The following is a 24,220-nucleotide window of genomic DNA, read 5'->3' as shown; positions in this document are numbered from 1 at the left end:
GTTATTTTTCGAGTCATTTATTTTTCGAAAAAAAAAAATTTCTTCTAAAAATTTTGTCTCTGGGAGGGGTTTTATGTCCAAAACCACCCCGTGGCTATGCCACTGTATGTAAGGTTTGAGTGGAAATTAGTTCCACCAGCCTCAAATCGAAAAACTATAATCCAAAGGAGAATTTGAACAGCTTTCACCTCTCGGGGTGTAGAAAACTTTATTCCGGTTGAAACTCCGTAGTACTCGCCGCATATGGCGTCGGATACCCGGAAGTGGATCCAGAAATGCCAAACATGCAAGGAAAGCAAGCCAGCATACGTACCAGTAATACCCACCATCGGGAAACAAAAAGTTGCAGACCATCCCTGTCAAGTCATACAAGATTTGTTTTGAAAGAGGTGTCAGTTGCATCCAATGCGTAGGATAGAATCTGCCAGTCTATGTAACACCTTGCGGGAAGGATGGCTTCTTCGGAATTCAATCCCTGAAATAGTGCTAACCGACAATGCCACCATATTTCTTTCCAAGGAATTTAAGACCTTGTTGGATCGTTTTGAAATCAAACACTGGACAACCGCCAGGCATCCCAGCCAATCCGATAGAACGATTAAACCGGTTCATAAATGCAGCAATCCGAACCTACTGTAAAACGGATCAACGCTGCTGGGATGTCAACATACTCGACATTCAACATGTTTTTGATAACACCGTCCACTCAGCAACGGGTTTTACACCTTTTTTTATAACCCACAACCACGAGAAATACGGTATGGATCACCAACGAATGCGCCGGAAGGAAGACTATTCGTCTGGCCCGTGTGCCGATAACCGAAAGAAGATCGGTGATGAGATCTATGATCTAGTCAAGAAAAGTCTGCTCAAGGCTTACGAGACTAGTGCCAGTAAATGCAACCTGCGCAAACGAGCTCGTCCTGATGAGTTCAAGCCAGGACAACTAATATATCGTCGTAATTTTAAGGGCTCCAACGCGGGATAATATTATTACGCGAAGCTTGCACCCATGTATTTACCTTGTTGAGTAGTTAGTAAACACGGAAGTAGTTCCTATGAGTTAGAAGACGAAGAAGGCAAGAACATAGGAGTGTGGCCAGCTGAGCATCTTAAACCGTAAGCTGTTATTTGTGAGTATTGTCTCTCATTATGTGTTAAATGTTGACTTTTGTTATCTTATTCATTCATTGGATCATTAAGTAGAGAACCTTTTCTCTCGCTAACTCACTAATCCACTGGTGAGTTTTCCTCTCTCAAGAGCGCTTCGAGAAGTTAATGGCATGCTGAAGATAAGTCGTTTCTATCATGTGTCGTTGGTCTACGCAAATGATTACTGTGTTCTATCGGTACTGGGCAAGGGTGGCTAGAATCCGTCATATCGGTAGATTCTGTAGGTTAGGGATAAGATTCAGGTAAGTCTTCAAGCTTAGTCCTAGCCGTGGCAAACCTTTAACTAATAACTGCGATGTAAATGTAGGATAACAGTCGTTGGAGTAAGGAGAAAAATGGTTCATAAAGAAATCATAAATAAATGGTTTATGGTGGCCAGTAACAAGGAGGCGAAATGCAATAAGTGAATCTTATAACCAGTAAGATTTCGATTTTTTTTTTCGAAAGCTGCTGCAATGCATTCAAATGAACGCAAATGAATGTGAATTGATGGAAATAACTGAATATATCTCCCTAAAGTGCAATTTTGACCTCTTCTATGTGCTTTTCTTGTTTCATAATACACGAGAAAGGCACCATCACCGCTAGGTGGATTATTCTGAGTTTTTTTATTTGTTTTCTCTTTAGGTTACGATTTACAAACTCCCCTTTGTGACACAATAAGTAACAGCAGTTGCTCAACCCTCCTTCCTCCCTCTCAAGCGTAACGTAATTTGTGCGCAAAGCCATAAGGAAGAAGCACTTTTGAACTATGGTGAGGCTTATTTCGGATATGAGTTGAAAATAACAACGATGCAGCTAGGCTGAACATAATTCAACTTCAAACATTTTGTGTGTATATTTTGTTTCGACGTCCTTCGCGGAGAAGAGTAATCATAATAATAATAAAGATAATAATAATTGATAATTAAAAGTAAATAATGAATGCGGAAAATGTACACGCCATTTATCGGAATAAATTAGTCTTACTTGATACAACTACTAATCAGACCCACTTACAACCTAGATGGAAATAAACCATTTTTTTCGCAGTAAAGATTAAAGATTTTAAACTGGAAACAGAACCAAAGATCCTTAAGGTTAATTTTGATAATATTTGTTTTTAAATTTTGCTGAGTTTTATTCGACGTCTTAACAATTTTTATTTTATTTTTTTTTTCTCGCTGCCAAAGCCAAACACCACATTCCAAAGTATAAACATAATTTTGAATCATTTTTCTCCTCAAAACACACTATAAAATGTTAAACTTTTATAACTTGTTGATTTAGTTTCGTATTTTTTTTTCTAATGAAATTCGATTTTTTTTACTCGTCACATTTTAAGCTACCCTCTTATCTAATAGAAAATCATGGCCGCTGAAAGCTTATTCCAATAGGCAATAGCAATTTTGTTTGCTCTTCTTAATTTAGTACATAAATGTTTTACGCATATGCCGAATGTTTCCGAAAGTTGTTAAATGTAGTAAAAATATGTTAACATCATCGAGTAAAATCTTTTTAAAGGATCATAGAAAAAATGTTGAACAATCAAATTTTCACGAAATCTAGCTACTATATACGTCGAGAGAAAATATATTAAGACGCAATGAAAACACACACGGTCGAAAGTCTTCGTTGTTTTTGTTTTGATCTCTGAACATTCAGTATGCAGAATTTTCCTCACCATCACTGAGGATCTAATGAAAATATACAGAAAAAAATCTACCTCGTGCAAAGTTATCCAGTTACCCTTGTTGTGAGTTGCGGTTTGAATAGTCATTTATAGTAGGTGTGCCGTAGTAATTGTAATAATAATAATAATCATAACGTGAAATCAGTCTTGTAAGTTTCTGTATAATAATTTCCCCTCGCTTCCTAATATAGTTTTGTGTTGGGTTTTTCGATCAATGTTAGAACTACTTTTGACCGTGACTTGGTCTATTCTCTATGTACAGCTTATTGAACTAGTTGTCAGCTTTCAGGAAGCTTCTAGGTGGGAAAAATTCTTGCAATAGACTAAATATTCCATCTCCTGGCGGAAATGGCATCATTGAGAGGGTATGAAATAAAATAAATACAGGAAAAACGTTCGATACCGATTTTGGGTAAAACAAAAAAAGCTGCACGACGACACTAAGAATTGGTTAGATAATTTAAAGATTTAGTTACCTCGTTTTTTTACGATAGGAATACAGCATAGTTCGAACATTTGAGACTACACTTCAACAGTTTGGCTATTTGATGCGTATACAAGCTTTTGTTTGAGATGTCACATGTCGCAGCTCCCATCTAAGTTACTGATGGTGGCAGTTTTTGGATTTAGATTTAAGAAGTCGATACAACGCGTTGTCTTAGGAAGATACATTTGAGATTCTTAAGTACATATGGTCGGTGTTTACTTTGAAATTTGAGGACATAGTTGTCAAATACTTCCCGCACTAAATATATTCATAACCGTTCATTAAAATTCGTTCAAACTTCTGCATTCATTCGCCGCAGTTTTACATTTACAGATAAATTAAACTTATTATCTAATTTCCTATCACCTAATCAGCGTAGTATAATGGCTTTCAATATTTGTTTCAGTATAGTGGCTGCAGAGATAATTAGCTTAGAAAACAAATAAAATTCTATTGATATGTTCTGAAGAAACATTGAAACTGAAAATAAGTTTTCAGGCATAAAAAGAACTTGAAATTCACTTTCAAGTGTGCTTCCATCTAAAAAAAAGCTATAAGGGATAGCCCAATGATTGGCTGTACGAACTGTAGACGTAGGTTATGAAGTTATTATAAAATTTGTGGCCGAATCTAATAGAACATCCAACGTGTTCTTACCTTTAAATGGTTGGAAGCATTTAATTGTTACAACCTCAACCAAACCGCGAAAAACATGATTTTGGCTCCGTAATGCTTCGCGAAAAATGAGCCGTCAAAATTAATGAATTATTAAAAAAAAATTACCTGTGTTTTGTTTGCGTTTTCAAAATATAACAATTTGAAAAAAGAGTTTTTCAGAAAAGAAAAATTAATCTTTGCTCTCGAAATCTGAGCTTGTTACTGACAAACGCAAGCTTTCATTAGTAAACGAATACAATGTTACAAAATGTGTTATGAAGATTGATAATGAAGATAATTATGAGATAAATATTTTGAAAATGATTTAAATTTTGCGGTTCAACTCAATATTCATATTATCTGTTTTCCAAATTAACTTTTCTCCTAAGAAAAATCCAAAGACTACGTCTCGTTTTAACATAGATTTTTTTTGTTAAATTATGAAACTGAGACTGAAAATAGATTCGTAATTAATGGATTTTCCCCGAACCACAGTAAACATACACATACACAATACTCTTGTCCAGAACAAACCCAACCCGTAATTCCTTTTTCAACACTGCTTACTAATCTAACAACTCCAAGCAACGCTCTCCCACATCCTCCATCGGAGACGGTGTACACTCCATCCCATCGCCGACTTCCGGCAACCCTCAAGACTCATCCGGGTCGTTTTCGAAGTGATGGTAGTGATGGTGGATGTGCTCGTGCACGTATCGGTGAACCGCCGTCGTCGATGCGGCCGACGCAGAGGACCCGGAGTTCTCCCCCAGTAGATTGGCATGGTGATGATGATGCGTCGGACTGCTCACCGTTGATTGCGGTAGTTGCTGATTCGTTGTTTGTTGGGGCTGAGGTGACGTGTTTTGATGCGATTCCTCTTCCGCGTCAGATATTCTGATCAGATTTTCGCACTCGCTTGGTTCGGCATTGATCGGCACCGATGCGTACTGCAGCTGGATGAGATTTTTAGACGTCTTATCTACCGTGGGTGAACCGACGGCAGTTGTCGTTGAAACCGTCTTCGTAGTGTGGTGCGTCCGGATGTTCTTTTTCGTTGCCGAGCTGATGAGGCACTCCTTGTTGAAGATTTTCTTCGGGGTGACCACACTTAGTTCAGCGATGTCTTCTGTAATTTTGAGGTTGTCTAGCAGAAGGTCGGACGTCAGCACGTTCTCGAATTTGGTCGACTTGTGAGCAATCTCTTCCTTGCTTTTGGATCTTTTCAACTTGGCGGCTGACACGCGAGGACTCTTCTCGGCTAGCTCTTCGGCCAGTTTCAGTTTGTTGATGAGCTTTGGGCTACGGTTGTCCAGCCACTTCTCCACCTGGTTGATCGATCGGGACAGCTTCTGTTCAGCTGAGAGATTCGGATACTGTTGGCTAAGTAACGCCGTACTCAACTTGACTGGTTGTGCTATCTGATGATGCACCTGATTACGAGTGGCCACCGCCAAGCGATGCTCCTTCCTGTAAGCACAATTCAATTTATAATCACGCTTCCATCGAAACCATCCTTTGACTTACCTCTTCGCCTTAGCATGCGCATGATGGCTGTGATGCTGCAAAAGCCTGTTGGGCGTGCTTGTGGTTAAGGGAAGCGCAGTGAATACACCGCCATTGCCAACAACTCCACCGTTCAGATGAAGCGCGGCGTGATTGGCATTGGCAGCTGCACAAATGGTTTGATGAAGATAGGAATCATAACCGCAGAGGTTGGTCTCGTGAGCCGATACCAGCGCTTGTTGAGTGGCCATAACCGTTTCACCACAGTGTTCTGCTCCGATGCGGGCCGCTATCGTGTGTGACCGATGACGATGCTTTGGTGAGCTCTCCAAGGGTTTCCTGTAGTGAAAATTGAAATAGGTTATTAAGTCTAACAACTCATGATTATTCGTAGAAACTCACCTATTCGGTTGAAAACAGAGACTGTTCTTCACCATGCTGTCCCGGATGATTTCGATTAGCTCCCGCCGACAAAGTGAACTCTTCCAGCATTCCTCCTGGGTGGGTCCGATCATGTTTTCATAGCAGTTTTCATTCCCCACCGAAAGGCTTCGTGCCCTCGGTCTGCTGAAGTCCTCCGTCACTTTGGAAGCTTTCCGCGAGGATCGTGATTTACGCACGACCTTTCGCTTCACTCGACCACTAATAACGGGGGTCGTAGTGTTGGCCGGAATGACGACCGCTCCGAGTGGTAGGGTTTCATCGATCGTACAACCCTCCAGCGAACAATCCCGACAAATCACCGTAGTTGCAGTGGAGTTATTCAACGATGCTGGACTTTGGTTTAACGCTACGTTGGTTTTGGACGCTTGGGCTGTTTGAATGTTGCAGCACTTGAGGTTGTTGATGCTTTCGTAGATGTTGTCGTTTTTGACGTTCACGGTCTTTCCCTTCCCGTTCAGGTTATTATGGAACGTAGTTTCAACGGCTTCGGAACTTTTCGCCAGTCCATCCACAACATCCTCGCCTTTGCCAGTGTTATTCTCCTTCGGTTTGACGTTGTTGTTGATAGTTGTGGTCGCCACTACCGTGTTGGCGCGGGTACGCATCACCCTAGGGCAGTTCTCCGACGTATCGCTGCCATCGTCGTCCGATATTAGCTTCCGCGGTCGGTAACGTCGACGCGGTGTGATGGCTGCCTTCTTCACTACCGAGGCGGTCGGTTTAGTTTTGCCATCGGGTGACACCGTTAACCGCACGTTAATCGTTTTGCTACCGTAATGAGGAACTACTACCGATTTGCCTATGGATTCGTAGATCGTTGACACGATGCCAGCGATGTCCTTGTGGTATAAAGAAAGAAATTGGGTTACGACAGGAGTTTACAGGAGTGAGAGGTATAGAGAACTTACATCTTTGGTGATTTTGCCATGACCGTCCAGGTCGTACAGAGTGAACGAGAACTGGAGGGGTTGCGGCTTCTTTCCGTCTTCCAATGAGACGTCACAGGTGAACTCCTTGAAGAAGAAATAAATACGATATGATAAAATTAATTTTTTTAGACCTATAATCAACAGCAGAAACAAAGCCTTAACAATGAGAAGGGAGTCTTCGATTAATTTCGATAGAAATAAGGGAGCTATGGACATAAAACATCAACTAAAATGACTAGAATTTAACCAAATGTGGCTGTTATAGTAACTATTTTTCTTGTAGCCAAAAAAAACTCATAATCGATAAAATAAAAAAAACATGTGTTCAATATTTATTTTCGATTGCAATTAATATAGGTACATGAACTTGAACCAACGAGCAGTAACCCTATGTATCAAAACAACAATACGGCTTACACTATGTACCCTTGCACCATCCTTCCACTTTGTTATCAATTTTACTGTATTTTGTTTATCGTTGCCAGACTCGTGTGCCACTAAGTCCACTCATCCACTACGGTCACATCACACCATGCCCCCATGAGACTGGTTTAGATTTTTTTTTTCTAATCAACTAAATTTCAGTGTGAAGCGATGTCTGGAGTTCGTAACAAATTTGGATATGTCATTGACTGAAATGATGTATCTCATATAAAATTTCAGTGAAACCTAAAGTTTCGTCTTTTAAAATATTGTCACCGATTCTCAGGTATTGTTTTCTAAACAAACGTGGGTCAGTCTAGCGACCGTCGTAGGCGTCCGAGCTAGACTTTTAATCCCCAGATACCGCCTCGGAAGCCCGAAATCCAGACTACAGCTGGTTTCGCCGCATAAATGACTGTGAGCAGGGGACTAGCGTTGGATAAAAGGAATGCAGTAGGTACCAACGCACACCCGGCAGGCGATGCGATTGGACGTCGCCTTGGGAACGGGACTGAAATACGAAATCTGCGGATTAGAGCTGTCAAAGCGGGACACACACCGAACCACTAATCAATCTCCATAAATGCGTTTATCGGCAAGGTAGATATCTGGAATGAGTTATGGCTTCCCTGTGTAAACATTTTCGGGCGATGAATGGATGAGCTGGCAAGCATGCGGTCTGACCGACAGTTGCTGTTGGTGGTCGGTGACAACGAGAGGCACTGGATTGAGGCGCAGCTCGGATAAAGTGTGAGGGGTTTTCGTTCGAGTACCTGTTATCAGTAAATTGACTATGCATGAACTTAAATCAGTTGTTCAGTAAGTTGTATCGGTTTAAGGGCAATTCAATGGGCTCTGAGGAGCGGAAGCATGAATCAATAGCTAGGTGTAGCTTGGAAAGCAGTTGACTTTGAATGGTTTTGCAAAACGTACGCCAATGTACGATAGGCTGGTTACATGGTACGGGTGCCAGCAGCAACTGTGACTGCAACGAAAATTGAAAACAAAGGACTGTAGATAAAAGTAGTTTTATATTTCTTATGGAATAAAAATGGCGTTGCCATGTATCCCAGGTTATATGGGTTCAATCCGGTCACATTCTGTTCTAATTTCAAAAAAAATCTTAGCATCGACCGGCCAACTGATATTCACAATTCTTATACTAAGATAGACTTCTGGTGAAAATTTCAGCTCAATCGATTGAAATTTAGGTGTGCTTCAAATAGATTTAGTGTGTTCAGCATAAACTTGTCCCTAAAAAAGGTAACTGTGAGTGGGATGAGCGAAATTCATTGCAAAAACATCTAAATGAAAGCCATACCCATCTTCGACATCTTTGTGGAACATTGTTTTATAATCGAAACAGATCTTCTATGTGTTTCAACAGATTTCGTCCTTCGAGAATTCCAAAAATCAACATTTCTACATCCAGATATTTTTTGGATTGAAGTTGCTGCTACACATTTATTTTAGTACCGTTTCGACTTAAATTACTAACATGACTCATATTTCTAAGTTTCCTTTTAAGTGGCTAATTTAAATTTATTTCTTTAATTCTTTCTATAGGATTTTGAATTCGTTTGCAATATTGATCCTCCTGAAACCGATGGAAATTTTTGTTTTAGGGCGCTATAACGCCAGTGTTTGGAATATGAGAGTCATATCTTAAGCAGGTATCAAATAAAAATTGTAGAAAATTTAGAAGTGGATTCACATTTAAATTTGCTTGATTGATTGCCACATTACAAAGACGCTGGCAAGCATTTCCATCGAACAAGTTATATACCATTGCTTTTCAATGATCTCATAACATATTTTCGGTTGAGACCTGAGACGTTGAGACAATGTAATCATTGGTGCCTTGGTAGTAGACCTGTGCGCCGAAGTATTTGTGAACGGCGGCGGCGTAAGGCAATTTTTACACCGGCGGCGGCGGCGGCGTGAATAGGCGTGAAGAATTTTGAGCTGAGAAAAAAATCACGCGACAAGGCATATCATGCTTTTTATGAATTTTAGGGCTTTTTGTGCAATTGCTAACTACAGTCAGACTTATGGGGGGAACATCCTAATAGCTATATAGCTTGTATCTTCACAGCAAAAGTGTACATTACATCATCCACTACGACATTTCCGCATCACAGCACATGAGTTCATTGGAAAGTACTTTGGATATAAATCCAGAAATGCGTGTGGAAATTCCTCAAGATATTCTTCAGAAAATTCGAGAAAGGAATTCTAAGAATTAATTTAGAAATTCCCAGATGAATTCTTTCAGAACTTCCACCAAGAAGTCCCTTGAAAATTCTTTCCGAAATTTCTTCAAAAGTTCCTTTATGAATGTCCTTCTACTTTAGGGATTGCTTCGGAAATTCCTTTATGGAGTCTTTTGGGAATTCCTTAAGAAATTCATTCGAAACTATTTTTAAGGATTCGTTTGAAAATTCCTTTAAGAATTCCTTAGAAAATACCCATAGAAAATCCTTCAAGAAGTTCTTTAAGAATACCTACGGACACTATTCTAGGAATACATTCAAAAATCCATTTAGAAGAAAACCTTCGGAGTTTGATTTAGGTTTTTTTTTAGAAATTTCTTCAGGAATTTCTAATAGAGAATTTTCCAGTAATTCCTGAAAAAAGTTCTTCGGAACTCTAGGAAGATATTTTTGGTATTCTTCCGAAATTTCACTCTGAAATTTATTTAGAACTTTCTTCAGGACTTCTTTCCGAATTTCTTATGGAAATCCCTTCGGACATTCCTCCGGATATTCCTTTAGCAACTCTTCCAGATATTCCTGTAGACCTTCGAAAATTTCCTTCTTAATTACTTTAAGAATTCTTTCGGGAATCTCTTCAGAAATTCTATTGGAAAATCTTCGGAAATTTTGTTTGTAAATTCCTTTATTTTGTGAACTGTTGTTAAAATGTTTTTTTTAATTGAAAATGAGTTTAATACACAAATACCTTTAGAAATTTCTTCGAAATTTCTCCAAATTTGAATTCTTTCTGGAACTATTCCTGCAGTAATTTTATATGGTTTACAGAAGAAATTTTCTAAAAACTCCCTAGAGGAAGTTCCAGAAGAATTGCTGAAAATATTACAAATGCCTTTCCGGAGGGATTTCTGAAGAAATCCCTGGATAAATGTCCAAATTAATTCCTGGTGGCTTTTCTAGAGAGATTTTCGAAGAAATTCCTGGAGAAATTGCCGACTCCATTGTTGAAGGAATAACAAGTCGTAAATGTATTTTTATTGTAAATGTGTTTAAAGTATAGTTAATAAATATTAAAAGTATAGTTATAATAAATTGGGTTTAAAGTCGTTAATGTTTTTAATTGCAATTCATTTATTCTTAGTAATAGGTCTTAATTTCAATTATTGGTTAAATCAATCTGTACAACATTATGTGTTGAAGATGTTACAAATAAAATAAAATAAAATAAAATAAAATAAAACTGAAAAAGATCCTGAAAAGATTTTCGAACAGGATTTTTAAATGAGTTTTTGAAGGAATATTTGAAGGAATTCAGCTATTGGAATTTACATAGAAATTTTTATTTTCTCCAGGAATCACTTTAAAAATCCAGACAGTAGTAAAACAATCTCAGTTTTGACTCTAGAAGCAAAACTACATGCCAAGAAAAACTCTCAAAATATCGTGATTGTGGATATTCGAATATTCTCAAGAATTCCTGGGAACTTACTGCAGGAGTTCCTTTGAAAATGTTTACAGATTTTTTTTTGTAAATGCCTTATATAATTCTTTAGGAAATACATGCAGGAATTTATTCGGTAAGTCATCAAGAAACTCATTCTAGTGTACCTTCAAAAATCCGTCAGGAATTGGATCGGGAATTCTTTTAAAAAACCTCCACAAATGAAACCATTTTTTCCGGAGATTCTTAAAAAACTCTCCTAATATTAATTCTGACAATTCCATCACAAATTCAAACAGATTTTTTTTTTTAATATCTTTAAAAATTTCTACCTAAATAGATGGGTACACTTCCCCACAGTTGTAACGGATTTGACGCGCACTTCCTAAAAAAATCATCTCTTGAAAAGCTCAAAAAAGATTGCGAATCTATTTATTAGTCTGATGGATTACACTGTTTAAAGGAGATTATCTCTATCCCGCGGACTTCACGCAAGTGTCTCTGCTTACGGTCCCACAACCTCCGTTTTTTGCCCTTCACACAGCAGTGCATTGAAAGCAGAATGGTAATTAAATTCGACTGTAATATTGGATACATACATACCAAGTTTTAAAAATGTCTAGAAAATTCCTTCGAACATTATTTGAACAATTCCACTTGAATTTTTCCAGGTAAGACATTCCATTCCCTCGGAAATTCATCTAGTAGTTCTTTAGGAATTTCCTCCACTATTTCATTCCAAAATTCAAATCGATGAATTTTCAGATATCTCCGTTCGAATTCCTAGAAAAAAGTCCAAAAGAACTCCTAAAGGAATTACCGATATGCTTAAATTTATTAAAGAATTTCTTTGGACATTCCTCCAAGAATTCCTTCCGAATTTTCTCCAGGGATTCCTTCAGAAAATCTTCCAGACGGAGATAAATTCAGAAATTCCTCAAGACGCAACTAATGCACGCTATGTGATCATTATCATATCCCGAAACGATCGTGGAGATGCAGAAGTATACTCGGTTTCTAGTAGCAACGAGAGCTGGATTAACAATCCTTCCCTTTTGATATAACCGTAAGAACGTGTGCGCCGCCATTATTGACTGAAAATATTTGAGCTTCCAAAACGAGAACTCATTGTGAAAGGGATCCTGAGCGTACAGACGGTATATGAGTAGGGTAAGGGAGGATAGCAGTTCAAAATAATACACTGGATTCACTCGAACTGTCTAACCGTGCCACTACGGACCAATAGTACATCAATTTGGTTTCAAATGCAGCATTATAACTCTGCATATGGAACGTCTCACTTCTCATCTCACACTTCTTACTTTTCACTTTTCACAGTGAGAAGTTTTTTTTAATCTTTATTATCGTGATTAACACTGTGAGAAGTGAAAAGTGAGAAATGAAACGTGAGAAATATGATGATAGACATCTTCTCACTCCTCATTTCTTATTTCACACTTCTCATTCTCATGTGATAATTGAGAATCAAAATGTGCTCATTTCTTATCTGGGGATTAACGACTGAAGCTTTGCTAATAAGATTGACTTCTTCCGGCGATAACAATCTTAAAAGTAGCAAATACTTTGTTGCTCCTACATCCGACGTTTCGGTTAGTTTATTTAACCTTCTTCAAAGGGTTAGGAGTTTGTATTTTTGTTGGTGTGTAGTGCCCTACATCTCGTTGTCGTAGTTTTATAATGACGTCCACTTTTGTTCATGCGTAGCAATTTTTTCAATTTTCTTCACTAAATCCTGACACCTCGACTTCCGATTTGGAAACTAATATGACTCATATATTTTCATATATTGATATTATTATGTTAAGAAAATTAGTTTGAGCTTTTTAGTGGAATGTCTTCACTTGTCATAAGACGAGTTTGTACAATCCCATTTAATTCCACCATTGTATTAATTGTACCTTGAAAGATACGTATTTCGACCTCAACAGTAAGGTCATCTTCAGTGTCTCGTACTTGACTCGACTTCAAGTCGTCATGGGTGGATAGAATATCTGGTAAAATTTTGTATGCTGGGTGCAGGCCTTTCAATCTTTGCATGACCTAATGTTGTGTTTAACTTTTGTACCTGTTTCACTACGTTTGCACAGTGGCTAAAATCGGGTTTATTTAATAGTTCCTTTACTACGCAACTTAGCGTAATGGTGTCTTTGAGACATTTTATCAGAAAGTTAATGTGCTTCTTTGAAAGTATTCGGCTTACTGATCAATTTCCCTAAAAGTGAGATGGAAAATTTAGATTTGATTTTTCATAAAAGTTGTAGAAAAAGTTCTCCTGAAAACTTTGTCGAAGACACCAAGTTCGTAATTCCGTTACTTTTGAAGAGTTTTTACGTTTTATGCTGACAACCCATTAAAATGTTTTTTTCATCATATCTTTTTTATTTTCGTTTCTACATTTTACTGTAATGTTTTTCTAGAAAGTTTTTTCTAGAACGTTTTAAATAATATTAAAATACGCTATTGTTACTTAAAAATTTAAAAAATAAAAAGTTAGGACTGTTCTATTGGATTTAATTCCTACTTGGCAATAGTCAAATTGTGGCAGACAATCTCATACGCATAACAAAGTACAAGTAATAAACTTTTAATTAATACCTGAACTGTAGAGCTGTAAGCAAATGTAAGCTGTAAGCAAAAACCATTTTCTACTATCTCTTCTTCTTCTTCATTGGCATTACATCCCCCACTGGGACATTGCCGCCTCGCAGCTTAGTGTTCAATTAGCACTTCCACAGGTATTAACTGCGAGGTTTCTAAGCCAAGTTACCATTTCTGCATTCGTATATCATGAGGCTAACACGATGATACTTTTATGCCCAAGGATGTCGAGACAATTTCCAATCCGAAAATTGTCTAGACCGGCACCGGGAATCGAACCCAGCCACCCTCAGCATGGTCTTGCTTTGTAGCCGCGCGTCTTACCGCACGGCTAAGGAGGGCATATGCAAGGTAGAAATCAATCTCCCATCACAAGAAGTTGATGAACCAATGCACCATGCGTCTCCATATGCTTGTATGCTTATACATCGAACATGTTCAAAACTTGTTGGCATAAAAAGCAATAAATCTCCAAAAGTAATGAAATTACAAATTAGTGTCTTCGACAAAGTTTTTCAGGAGAACTTTTGCTACAACTCTCGCGAAGACGTATACCTTTCATGTAGTAAAGCGGAAAATTTTTTGCATATTTGCATATACGGTGGTACACAATATTTGCAGGTCGTGCAAGGATTGGGAAACCTGCAGGCAATATACGTAACGGAAATATAACAGGCCTTGCTTGAAAATAGGAGAAAATGAAGCCGTCGTAGATTAACCCTTTCAAGCCCACGGGGTCAGACCCCAACAGAAAAATGGATGTATAAAATCGCACGATGGATAAAAGTAAACACTCTCTTCAGCAAAATTGCTTGTAATTAACTCCCCTATCAGGAAAAAATATCAAGCATAAGTGATCAGGGCCCTACGACAACCTAGAACGTCATGAACACGGTGAAGTTACGAAAGAGAAAAATTCATATGTATTATCAGCGGATTGTATTGTTTCAAAATATGTTTTTTTATTCAAACGTATCCGTAGAGTTACTGTGATGTACAATTAACTTTTTTTAACTTCTTTGGGCGTCCTAGGCCATCCAAACACTCTTGCTGGGCAATCCAAACTGTCATTAAGTTCGGAACTTGAGATCTACAGCGGCTTAGAAGCTCTTCTTGGTACTCAAAGCACAGAGAACAGACGTTCATCTTCATTCGCGTGCTTGTGTAAAAGTTTGTACTGGTCATTTTAAAGTATGTCGTTATGCCCCCGTTGCGCTGATAAAAATGGTTAAAATTTGCCGTGTTTTACTTTTTAGCGCTAGTGTTCATTCCGAATTGCTCCTAGGCTTGCTTCTAGGTGGCAGCACTACATTGTTTATGAAGTGTATGCAAACGCCATCACTTAGTGAAATTGAGTTTTTATGTCGGGCAGCCTGCGTTGGCGGCGCTGAGGTGCGATTTAAATCATTACACACGTTTTTAGCGAAATTTTGTTTGAGCATCCATGTCTGTTCTCTGTGCTCAAAGCTTCAATATCTGCTCAATTATATCCATTACCCAGGTCAACGGATTTGGTAAGATAGTTGCTTAGAAGCTCTTTTCGTTATTGAAAGCTTCAATAGGAATTCCATTATATCCATTACACTTCCCGGGAGGTCAACGGATATCGTAAAATAATTTTGAGATATTCTAGATAATCCAAACTGTCTTTGAGATCAGGATTTGAGATCTACAGCAGCAAATATTTCCTAATTTCAGTTCCTAATTTTGAGAAAACCCTCGTTAGGTGTCTTTCGCCATACAAATTTCTGGCGGTTAACTCATGTTGGCTATTTACGCATATACGATAGCCCCTGGATGTTAGCAGCGGCGGGTAGAAAACCAGCCACTGCCAATAATTCATTCTGATACACATAGTTGGGTAGAGAAAAGAGGTGTGAAATGTTGTCAAAGCCTTTTTTTTTTGAATGGTGCAATTAGCCTCAACTTGGCGGTAGCAAATGAACTCGAAACGTTATCAGGTATCGTTCATTTAGATACCACAAATGGAGGTTGAAGTTGTACATTTGAATTCGTAACAATTTGACATTTGTAGGAGATTTGAAACAAATTTTATTTTTGGTTTATTCATAGAATTTCCCATATAAACATGCATTGACTTGTCGGCACCCCTTCATCATTTCTTCAATTGCCTGAAATTTGACAAGGACTTTATTATCACCAAAAAGAAGCTAATAGACATATGGGAGTTGGAATTTTCGAACTTTTTTAAAATGTGAACTCAATTCTTTTAGCGATTTCTTAACGAATTTCTTGATGTTTTACTGGGTCAGGGATTTTTCAAGAATTCTTTGTAAAATTAATTGAAGGGATGCTTCAAAGCCAAAATGTGGTATGCTCCAAGTAAATGTTACAAAGCTCTAGTAGTTAACATTGGAATCAAGTTTTAATTAGTTTGGTACAAGCTTGAATAATAAATTAACCGCTGTGTGGGGATAATGAAATGAATTATGGAAATTATTCAAAGTTATATGTTGTTCAAAATTGGCCCATTCTCACCCCGCACAGGGGGTGACATTGGGCCAAATGAAATAGTTCAGCGGTGACGATGAAACGATTCAATCGTTCATTCAAAATAATTGCCTACATTACGGCTCTTACCAACTATGTAAGGCAAATCAACTGAAAGCTTGGCCCAATCTCACCCCTTTTTTGCATGTATTGCTCGTTGCTACGAAAAATCAGAACCGTTATATAAATATTAATAAAATTTGATAAAACAACAACAGATTATCGTAACATGATAACCAGGTATCCATCGATCCAAAAACTAGTTATGTAATAGATTTGTGGGACATTACTGACACTATTTTAATACGGGTTCATTCGCTCAATAGTTTTACATTCAAATTCCAAGCATTATCGTACGAGCACAATTAGTTCTTGGAATTTGTTTTGTGATTTCCTAGACGTGAATTTTAATATTATTTCGAAGCGTTTGAAGTTTTCATCAAAATTCGTAACAGTTTCTGAGATATTAGGAGTTGAAACATTTTATGTTTTTGGCCCAATTTTACCCCCTAGGCCCAATGTCACCCCGAACGACGGTATTCTGAATGATGTTTTAAAGAAGTTTGGAATTCGTAGCATTCTCGCAAACATAAAGAGGACACATATTTTAAGCTCTTTTTAGTGGAATGTATTCAACCGTCTAAGACAAGTTTAGTACTCTCCATTTAATTCCACCAATTATTTTGATATCTTTTTTTTTCAAGTTCGTTTATTTGGTAGGCTCAGGCGTGTATAACACTTTACGGAGCCATGGTTCTTTATGATATATACAATCAATATCATTTAATTTTTCAGTTAGTAAGAGAGGGGTAGAAGCCAGCGTACTCGTGGTGACTCGAGGTTAGTTTACAATGATTAAGGATGGACGGGGCTAAAGATTTGGGATCAGGGAATTTCAGCTTTTCATCCGGGTATTTGGCGTCAGGGACGATGTGGCGTGTCGTCGTGCTCGAGGAATGGTTCGACTGGGAGCATCTTCCGGATGGCAAGAGCTATGGTGCTCTACGGAACAGAAAGCAGAGACTAATCACAAAAAAAAACTTTGAAGAAAGAAAAAAAGTAAACTATTAGATTTTGATATCAGAAGCACAAAGAAAACTATAAATGGCCTGCATATAGACCACATCACGATCTCCCAAAACATCTCGAACTTCCCTGAAGGGTTGTTTACCTCGGGCCACTAGGGTATCCAATAATTGCTCTCTGGAGGCATCGTTTTCCGAGCAGGACCAAACTACGTGATCGATGTCATCATAACCGGCTCCGCACCTACATAAGTTGCTATCGACAAGGTTTATTCTGTACAGATGTGCGTTTAGTGAATAGTGATTAGACATAAGTCTCGACATCACGCGAATGAAGCCTCGACTTAAGTCCTCACCTCTGAACCACGCTCGCCCAGAAACTATAGAAAATAGCCACCGTCCAAGTTCGTTGTGTGTCCAATTTCTTTGCCAACTTTGAAGAGTACTCTGACGGACTAATGGGAAAAACTCGTTGCTCGAGAATTGTCTATCATAAACCTCACCTTCCTGTGCACCCACCTTTGCCAGCGAGTCTGCCTTCTCATTGCCGTAGATTGAGCAGTGAGAAGGCACCCAAACAAAGGTAATCTTGAATGATCTTTCGACCAAAACACGCATCTGCTCTCTTATGTTTGTAAGAAAGTAAGATGCGTGCTTAACAGGTTTCATCGACCGGAGTGCCTCGATAGAACTAAGACTATCCGAGAAGATGAAATAATGGTCTACGGGCTGATTGGAAATTATCCCCAAAGCGAAGTTAATTGCTGCCAGCTCAGCAACATAAACCGAACACGGTTCCTGAAGTTTTCGGAAGGTGGTTGAAGTTACATTGAAAACACCGAAGCCAGTGGATCCGTTAATGCGAGAACCATCAGTAAAATATCTGCTGTTGCAATTGACATGTTCATATTTTTCAGAAAAAAGTGAGGGAATAGATATTTGTCGAAGATGATCTGGTATTCCTTGAATAGCATGTTTCATGGACAGATCGTATACAATTGAGGAACTGTCGTTGGTGAAGTGCACTCGAGGGGGATTATAACACGGAAGACAAAGATCTGATGATATGTAGTTGAGATATACTCTCAGGAATCTTGAACGACAAGTTAGTTCAAGCATATTATCGAAGTTATCTAGAACAAGTGTGTTACTTGTTCCACATTTGATGAGTATTCTTAGTGAGAGCTCCCAGTAACGGTGCTTTAAAGGAGTAACTCCAGCAAGCACCTCCAGGCTCATGTTATGCGTTGAATGCATGCAGCCAAGGGCAATACGCAAACAACGATATTGAATTCGTTCCAATTTGATCAGGTGGCAATCAGCTGCTGAGAGGAAGCAGAAGGAGCCATACTCTAAAACAGAGAGAATAGTCGTTCTATATAGTTTGATGAGGTCTTCCGGGTGAGCACCCCACCATGTTCCGGAGATAGAACATAGAAAATGGATCCTTTTTCGGCATTTTTGTATCAAATACTCAATGTGGAGTTTCCAGGTACATTTGGAATCAAACACGACCCCAAGGTATTTAGAAGATAAAGATTGGTTGATGTCATCATTCAACAGCTTGAGTTTCAGTTGAGCAGGATACCGCTTCTTAGTAAACACAACCAACTGAGTTTTTTGCGGTGAAAACTCGATCCTTAATGTCAAGCCCAAACAGTCAGATTATTTAGGGTACTTTACAATGGTCCTTGCAAGACAGCTGCACATGGACCTCTTAGAGAGACCACGGCATCATCTGCAAGTTGTCTGAGCGTGCATTGTCCTTCCAAACAATTGTCAATATCTTTAACATAGAAATTATAAAGCAAGGGACTTAAACACGAACCTTGGGGAAGGCCCATGTAGCTATTTCTGGAAGTTGTCAGAGTGCCGAGTGTGAAGTTCATTTGTTTTTCTGACAACAAATTGTACAAGAAATTATTTAAAAATACGGGTAGTCCATTACTGTGCAGATTGTCTGACAGTACTTCAATGGAAACTGAATCAAAAGCGCCCTTAATATCCAAGAATACTGAAGCCAATTGCTCCTTGTGCGCAAAGGCCAGCTGTATAATTTTGATATCTTTCCCGATACGTATTTCGACCACAACTGTGTCGAGTGTCGAGTCAAGTACGAGACACTGAAGACGACCACACAATTGTGGAATTAAATGGAGAGTACTAAACTCGTCTTAGACGGTTGATAAAGAGGGCATTTTAATTCTCACTTCCAAAACCTATAAGCCATAATATTGTTGTTGGTTTGTATGGAAGTTTTTCAATAAATATCTACTATGTATATCCGAGTAATGAGAATGCAGATTTGCATCATGAAAGCAAAACAGCAGTGGTTGGCTAAATGATAACCTCTCGTATCACGTCAAGCTCAAACTTTGAATGAAGAACTTGTTCTGTATCAATTTGATTGGCATGTTTTCACAAACAAATCGTGCCTGTAGTTTATTCGTTTAGACCACCCACCATCTATGATTTCTTCTTCCATTTCTTTTTTTTTCCTTTAATAGGTCTATTCGCTTCAGACCTTTCAACCTTTCGTTCTAATTAGCATTTCCCAGTTCACAACAAACGGGCTTTTGTATGTATCTTGAATGACAAGCACAATAATTCACTGTTTATGTCATAATGTCCAGTAAGTCGAGAGCCTGTTACATCCGAAAAGATCATGAATCAGATGCGCCATCTCAAGATTGCCAAAACTACATCTTGACTCACAGCGCTAAATGCCGAACCATCTCCGGCTACAAATCATACATTTTTTTTTTCGAATGAATTGAATTAGGAAAACGCAGTCCAGTTTCCAAGGTTGAATTTGAATATTTATAATTACAATTAATTATAATTAGAATATCTATATGATAAAAATGAAATGGTCTGTGTTCCGCATAACTCGAAAACGACTGAATGGATTTTCTTCATTCCTTCAGCAGATATGTTCGTTATGGTTTCATGCAAAAATTACAAGTGAATTGAATATATCGTGAAAAACTTAAATTGAGATTCGTATGGTCGCCGGCCGGGTCGGCTAGTTAATAATATCCTAGATAAATTACCTTCCTACCAACATAAAAGCCGAATCTCAATGAAAGCTTCGTTTTTCATTCGAGTTTTGCACAGCCGAGATCGATAACGAAAACAGCATGTGCTCTATTGCCATTATCATCGAACTTACACTGCCCATCAATGCAAACATCAACAACGCCACAATTGCTTGTCTGATGATAGAACATCGCCGACCTTTCGTTGCCACTCGCACCCTGTATTGCTCCCATATATGCGTGTTTATATTTTTGATAGCGCCAAGCCAATATACCATAAATAAAACACACATCAAAGCGAAACGCCATCCGGAAATGTTTGATAAGGCACCTTCTACTTGAGCCCCGCTACTTGTGGCACCCCGTTGCTTGTTCGTCTTTACCGGCTTTCGAGTAGGCTACCACACATATGGTTGGTGGAAGAGTACAGTCCGTACAACAAGAACTTCATCCCCAATCGCATTCAAATGAATTTTGAAGTGCAACCATTCATGAAAGTCGTTGCAATATGCAGACAAAGGGGTAGTGGTGTAATAAGCGCCTATGGTACCCACCAAACGACTCTAACAATGATTTTGGGAATTGAGTTAATCTGTCCAAAAGAATACCGACGAGGTAGTTAGAATATTAGTGATCATTAGCAGTAAGCGCTTAAGCAGCAATGCGTCTTACCCTAGATACCCCTATCAGCTACACGACACAATCAGCCCGACCCACATTCGAGGTGGGTGGTTTGTTCTGAAAACAGTGACCGTGCACGGTACACACGTTCGGAGATTATTGAAATTTTCCATTTTCGATCGAATGAAGTACCGTACGTACGGCTACCGATGCAAAGTGATGGATTATGGATTATGGATCCGGCGATCGGTTCGTAACCGCAAATTGAGTGCCAGACTACGGCGAGTTATGTGGGTGCGAGTGGATGTGGTTTCACTGATTGTGATGGATTTTCCGCTTTTCAATTCCGGGAGAGATGGAATAAATGATGAGTTTTCCTATTGTTTTTCCCTTGACACTACATATCCACCGGAGTTTGGAAATTTTCTGTTCAATAATGTCAAACTTCAGTTTAGTTCAACCATTAAAACGTAAATAAATGAGCATTCGGTTTGAAATAACATTCTGGAAAATGTAAATTTGGTTTAGAAAACGGTTTCAAATAATCGCATCTTCCAATTTAAAAGCCTACATATTTCACATGCTCACTAGGCTTACTGGGAGCCTTAATGAGTTTTGCACATGAATTGTTCGTATAATTCATATTGTTATAATGATGCCATTACTATACGGCAACTGTTTCGTTCCGTTGATTGATTGGAATAATGAAAATTGTTTGGTTTGCTTTGTTATTGACACACCTCGACCTCAATTCCCTTATTATTGTGCGACACTGCATAGCTCGCTCATGTAGACAATATGGGTTTTAAAGATTTATTTGTATAAACTCAGAGCCCGAACTGGGAGAAGGTTTGGTGGAAGAAAATATGACCCTTTATTTGTATACATCGAAAAGTTAACTGGTGTGAATTTTCTAAAAACATAATCTGGTATTATATGTATTAAAGTCTCATGGCTTGTGGAATCGAGTTGCATTACTTTCGATAACATATCGCCTCTTGGCTCGATTATAAAATTTTGGGTAACATAGCTTCCGCATTTGTTATATGCGCTGGATAAGTTACATCGCGAAATATCCAGTGTTTTCGAAAATACACTAGTAGAAACAGCCCGAATGTACCCGTGAAAATCTTGTGCACTCACTTCAATCCATATCTTATGAAAAGATGTTAGTAATCTAATTTTGTGCCAATGAATCCAAAATCAATCGTAAGATACTGGTCTAGAAATGTAAGACTAGGCTTCATTTTGATGAATTTTACTCTCATCTGAATAAGTTAAAACTCAAAACTTGCAGTGTAGCCATCGGGCAAGTGCTGCGCATTTTTCCGATCTCCAAAACGCGATCCTTCACAGTTTGGATATGCCACTGGATAATTATGCTGTGAAATTGTTTTTTTGTCTCATCGATGGATAAGTAAATGATTAATGCTTGGAGGATTGTGTATTAGTTCTGGGCGTTGTTTCGGTCATCCAAAACGCGATCCTCAACGGTTTGCATATGCCACCGGGCATGCATGGTGAGGAGTGTTCACGCTCGGCTCATCGCCACTTTGAACGCTCTGGTTTCGTTGTGCTTTGTGCCGTCGAGAAGTAAATCAATGTATACGCGTTTTATCGTGTTCCTGCTTGGTGTGCAGGTAGTTAGTTTGTTCTGCTTTGCCGAATCATAGTTAAATTTGTGTTCAAGAATGACATGATCGCATAGCTTAACGATGCCTACCGACAAACTGATCATCTTTCCTGTGGTTTTTGTGGAGACGCAGAGGTAAACATGATCTTCGAATATCAAAAATCACCTACTAATATTCCTTCCCTTTTGCTAACTAACTACAAGGGCGTGGCTGAAACTGCACACTGCGAGTGCTTGAACAATCTCAGTCTATCATTCAGTTGATTCTTTGTGCAATTTCACTGATTCTGGTCAATTACGGAGTAGCAACCATAGACATGTGTAGTCAGTCTAAGTTAAGCAAAGCTAAGCTATAAGCATCTGTATAAGTTGAAACTCAACTATATAACTTTTTACCTTTATTTTAGAGATTTGCCGTCCCACACTGGGGCAGTCCTTAGGAAAAACTTAAGAAAAAACTTCTCAGTCATTACTATGTCTGAAACTTGATTATGCATATGTACAACATGTGATAGATTTAGTTCGGAAAAGGTATTGGAGGGTAACCGCCCCTTCGGTGGGGTTTGATCCCACGACCCCAGTTCGCATGACAGGTGCTTTCCCTACTAAGCTACGAAGGACCTCCGTCGTCCACCGCAGCTTAGCGGGTACTGATGAAACCAAATTCCCAGCACCAGGTACCAGCCGATCTCTCGCAATACATTTTCGTAGCTTAGTAGGGAAAGCACCTGTCATGCGAACTGGGGTCGTGGGATCAAACCCCACCGAAGGGGCGGTTACTCTCCAATACCTTTTCCGAACTAAATCTATCACATGTTGTACATATGCATAATCAAGTTTCAGACATAGTAATTAATTTCCACTCCGGGTGGCTTAATACCCGGCATATAGGCAATTAACTTTGAATGTACTGATCTCGAGTGGCGATCTCTCTTCGCTTGTGTGGTCGTGTTGGGATCTGACGACCAAACTGGCACAACCTCACACAACCCTACTTCATTGAGCGCCCTTGCTGATGAAGCAAGTGTGTAGGAGCCGGACAATACTAAATACTCATCCTACTTGGTTGACATGATGTGTACAAAAATACATTTGAGAGAGTTAGTTCTGAAAATGTATTGCGAGAGATCGGCTGGTACCTGGTGCTGGGAATTTGGTTTCATCAGTACCCGCTAAGCTGCGGTGGACGACGGAGGTCCTTCGTAGCTTAGTAGGGAAAGCACCTGTCATGCGAACTGGGGTCGTGGGATCAAACCCCACCGAAGGGGCGGTTACCCTCAATACCTTTTCCGAACTAAATCTATCACATGTTGTACATATGCATAATCAAGTTTCAGACATAGTAATTAATTTTCACTCCGGGTGGCTTAATACCCGGCATATAGGCAATTAACTTTGAATGTACCCTTCTCAGTCATGGAAATGATCAAATCGACCAAGGGTGTCTTCAGCGAAATTTCAATCTACATTAATGCTGACATTTTGGTCAATATTCACAATTTTTAGTGATATTCGCATTAAAATCCCATACACCAAATCGGCCAAAGAGCGTTTTTAAAGTGTGATTTCTTCATAGAAGTTATTTGTCATTTAATTTCGATGAACGTCGTTTAAACAAAATTAAACTCCAGAGCCTGCTGTGATAATTTATTTGCTTGTTTTGAAAAGAAATACCAAATAAGGAAATTTGTGAAATTCGTGACGGTGATCCAATCAGAAAAAATGATTGCTAACGATTAATCGCGATTTTATGTATAGTATTTTCCGAATACATATGTCTTTTATGCGATGAGGCACAGTCGAGCAGGCGTTTTAATCGGCAATGGAC

General features: G+C 38.8%; 1 protein-coding gene across 10 annotated transcripts in view; it reads right to left on the bottom strand.

Moving 5' to 3' along the window:
* Window positions 1–1,986: 1,986 nt before the first annotated feature.
* The window catches only part of LOC134212828 (protein naked cuticle homolog), a 181,020-nt gene continuing 158,786 nt past the window's right edge, over window positions 1,987–24,220 (bottom strand). For all 10 annotated transcript variants that reach the window (XM_062691047.1, XM_062691037.1, XM_062691038.1 and 7 more), the window contains exons 4-7: window positions 6,848–6,952; window positions 5,898–6,778; window positions 5,517–5,834; window positions 1,987–5,459 (exon numbers count right to left, since the gene is read on the bottom strand). In XM_062691047.1, the coding sequence (XP_062547031.1) occupies window positions 4,643–5,459; window positions 5,517–5,834; window positions 5,898–6,778; window positions 6,848–6,952 (2,121 nt within the window). In that variant the 3' untranslated portion in view covers window positions 1,987–4,642. The remainder of the gene's footprint in view (window positions 5,460–5,516; window positions 5,835–5,897; window positions 6,779–6,847; window positions 6,953–24,220) is intronic.

This window comes from Armigeres subalbatus, chromosome 2 (assembly GCF_024139115.2).
Source record: "Armigeres subalbatus isolate Guangzhou_Male chromosome 2, GZ_Asu_2, whole genome shotgun sequence".
NCBI lineage: Eukaryota > Metazoa > Arthropoda > Insecta > Diptera > Culicidae > Armigeres > Armigeres subalbatus.
The sequence above is the reverse complement of the archived record's forward strand: the minus strand, read 5'-3'. Positions and strand labels throughout refer to the sequence as shown.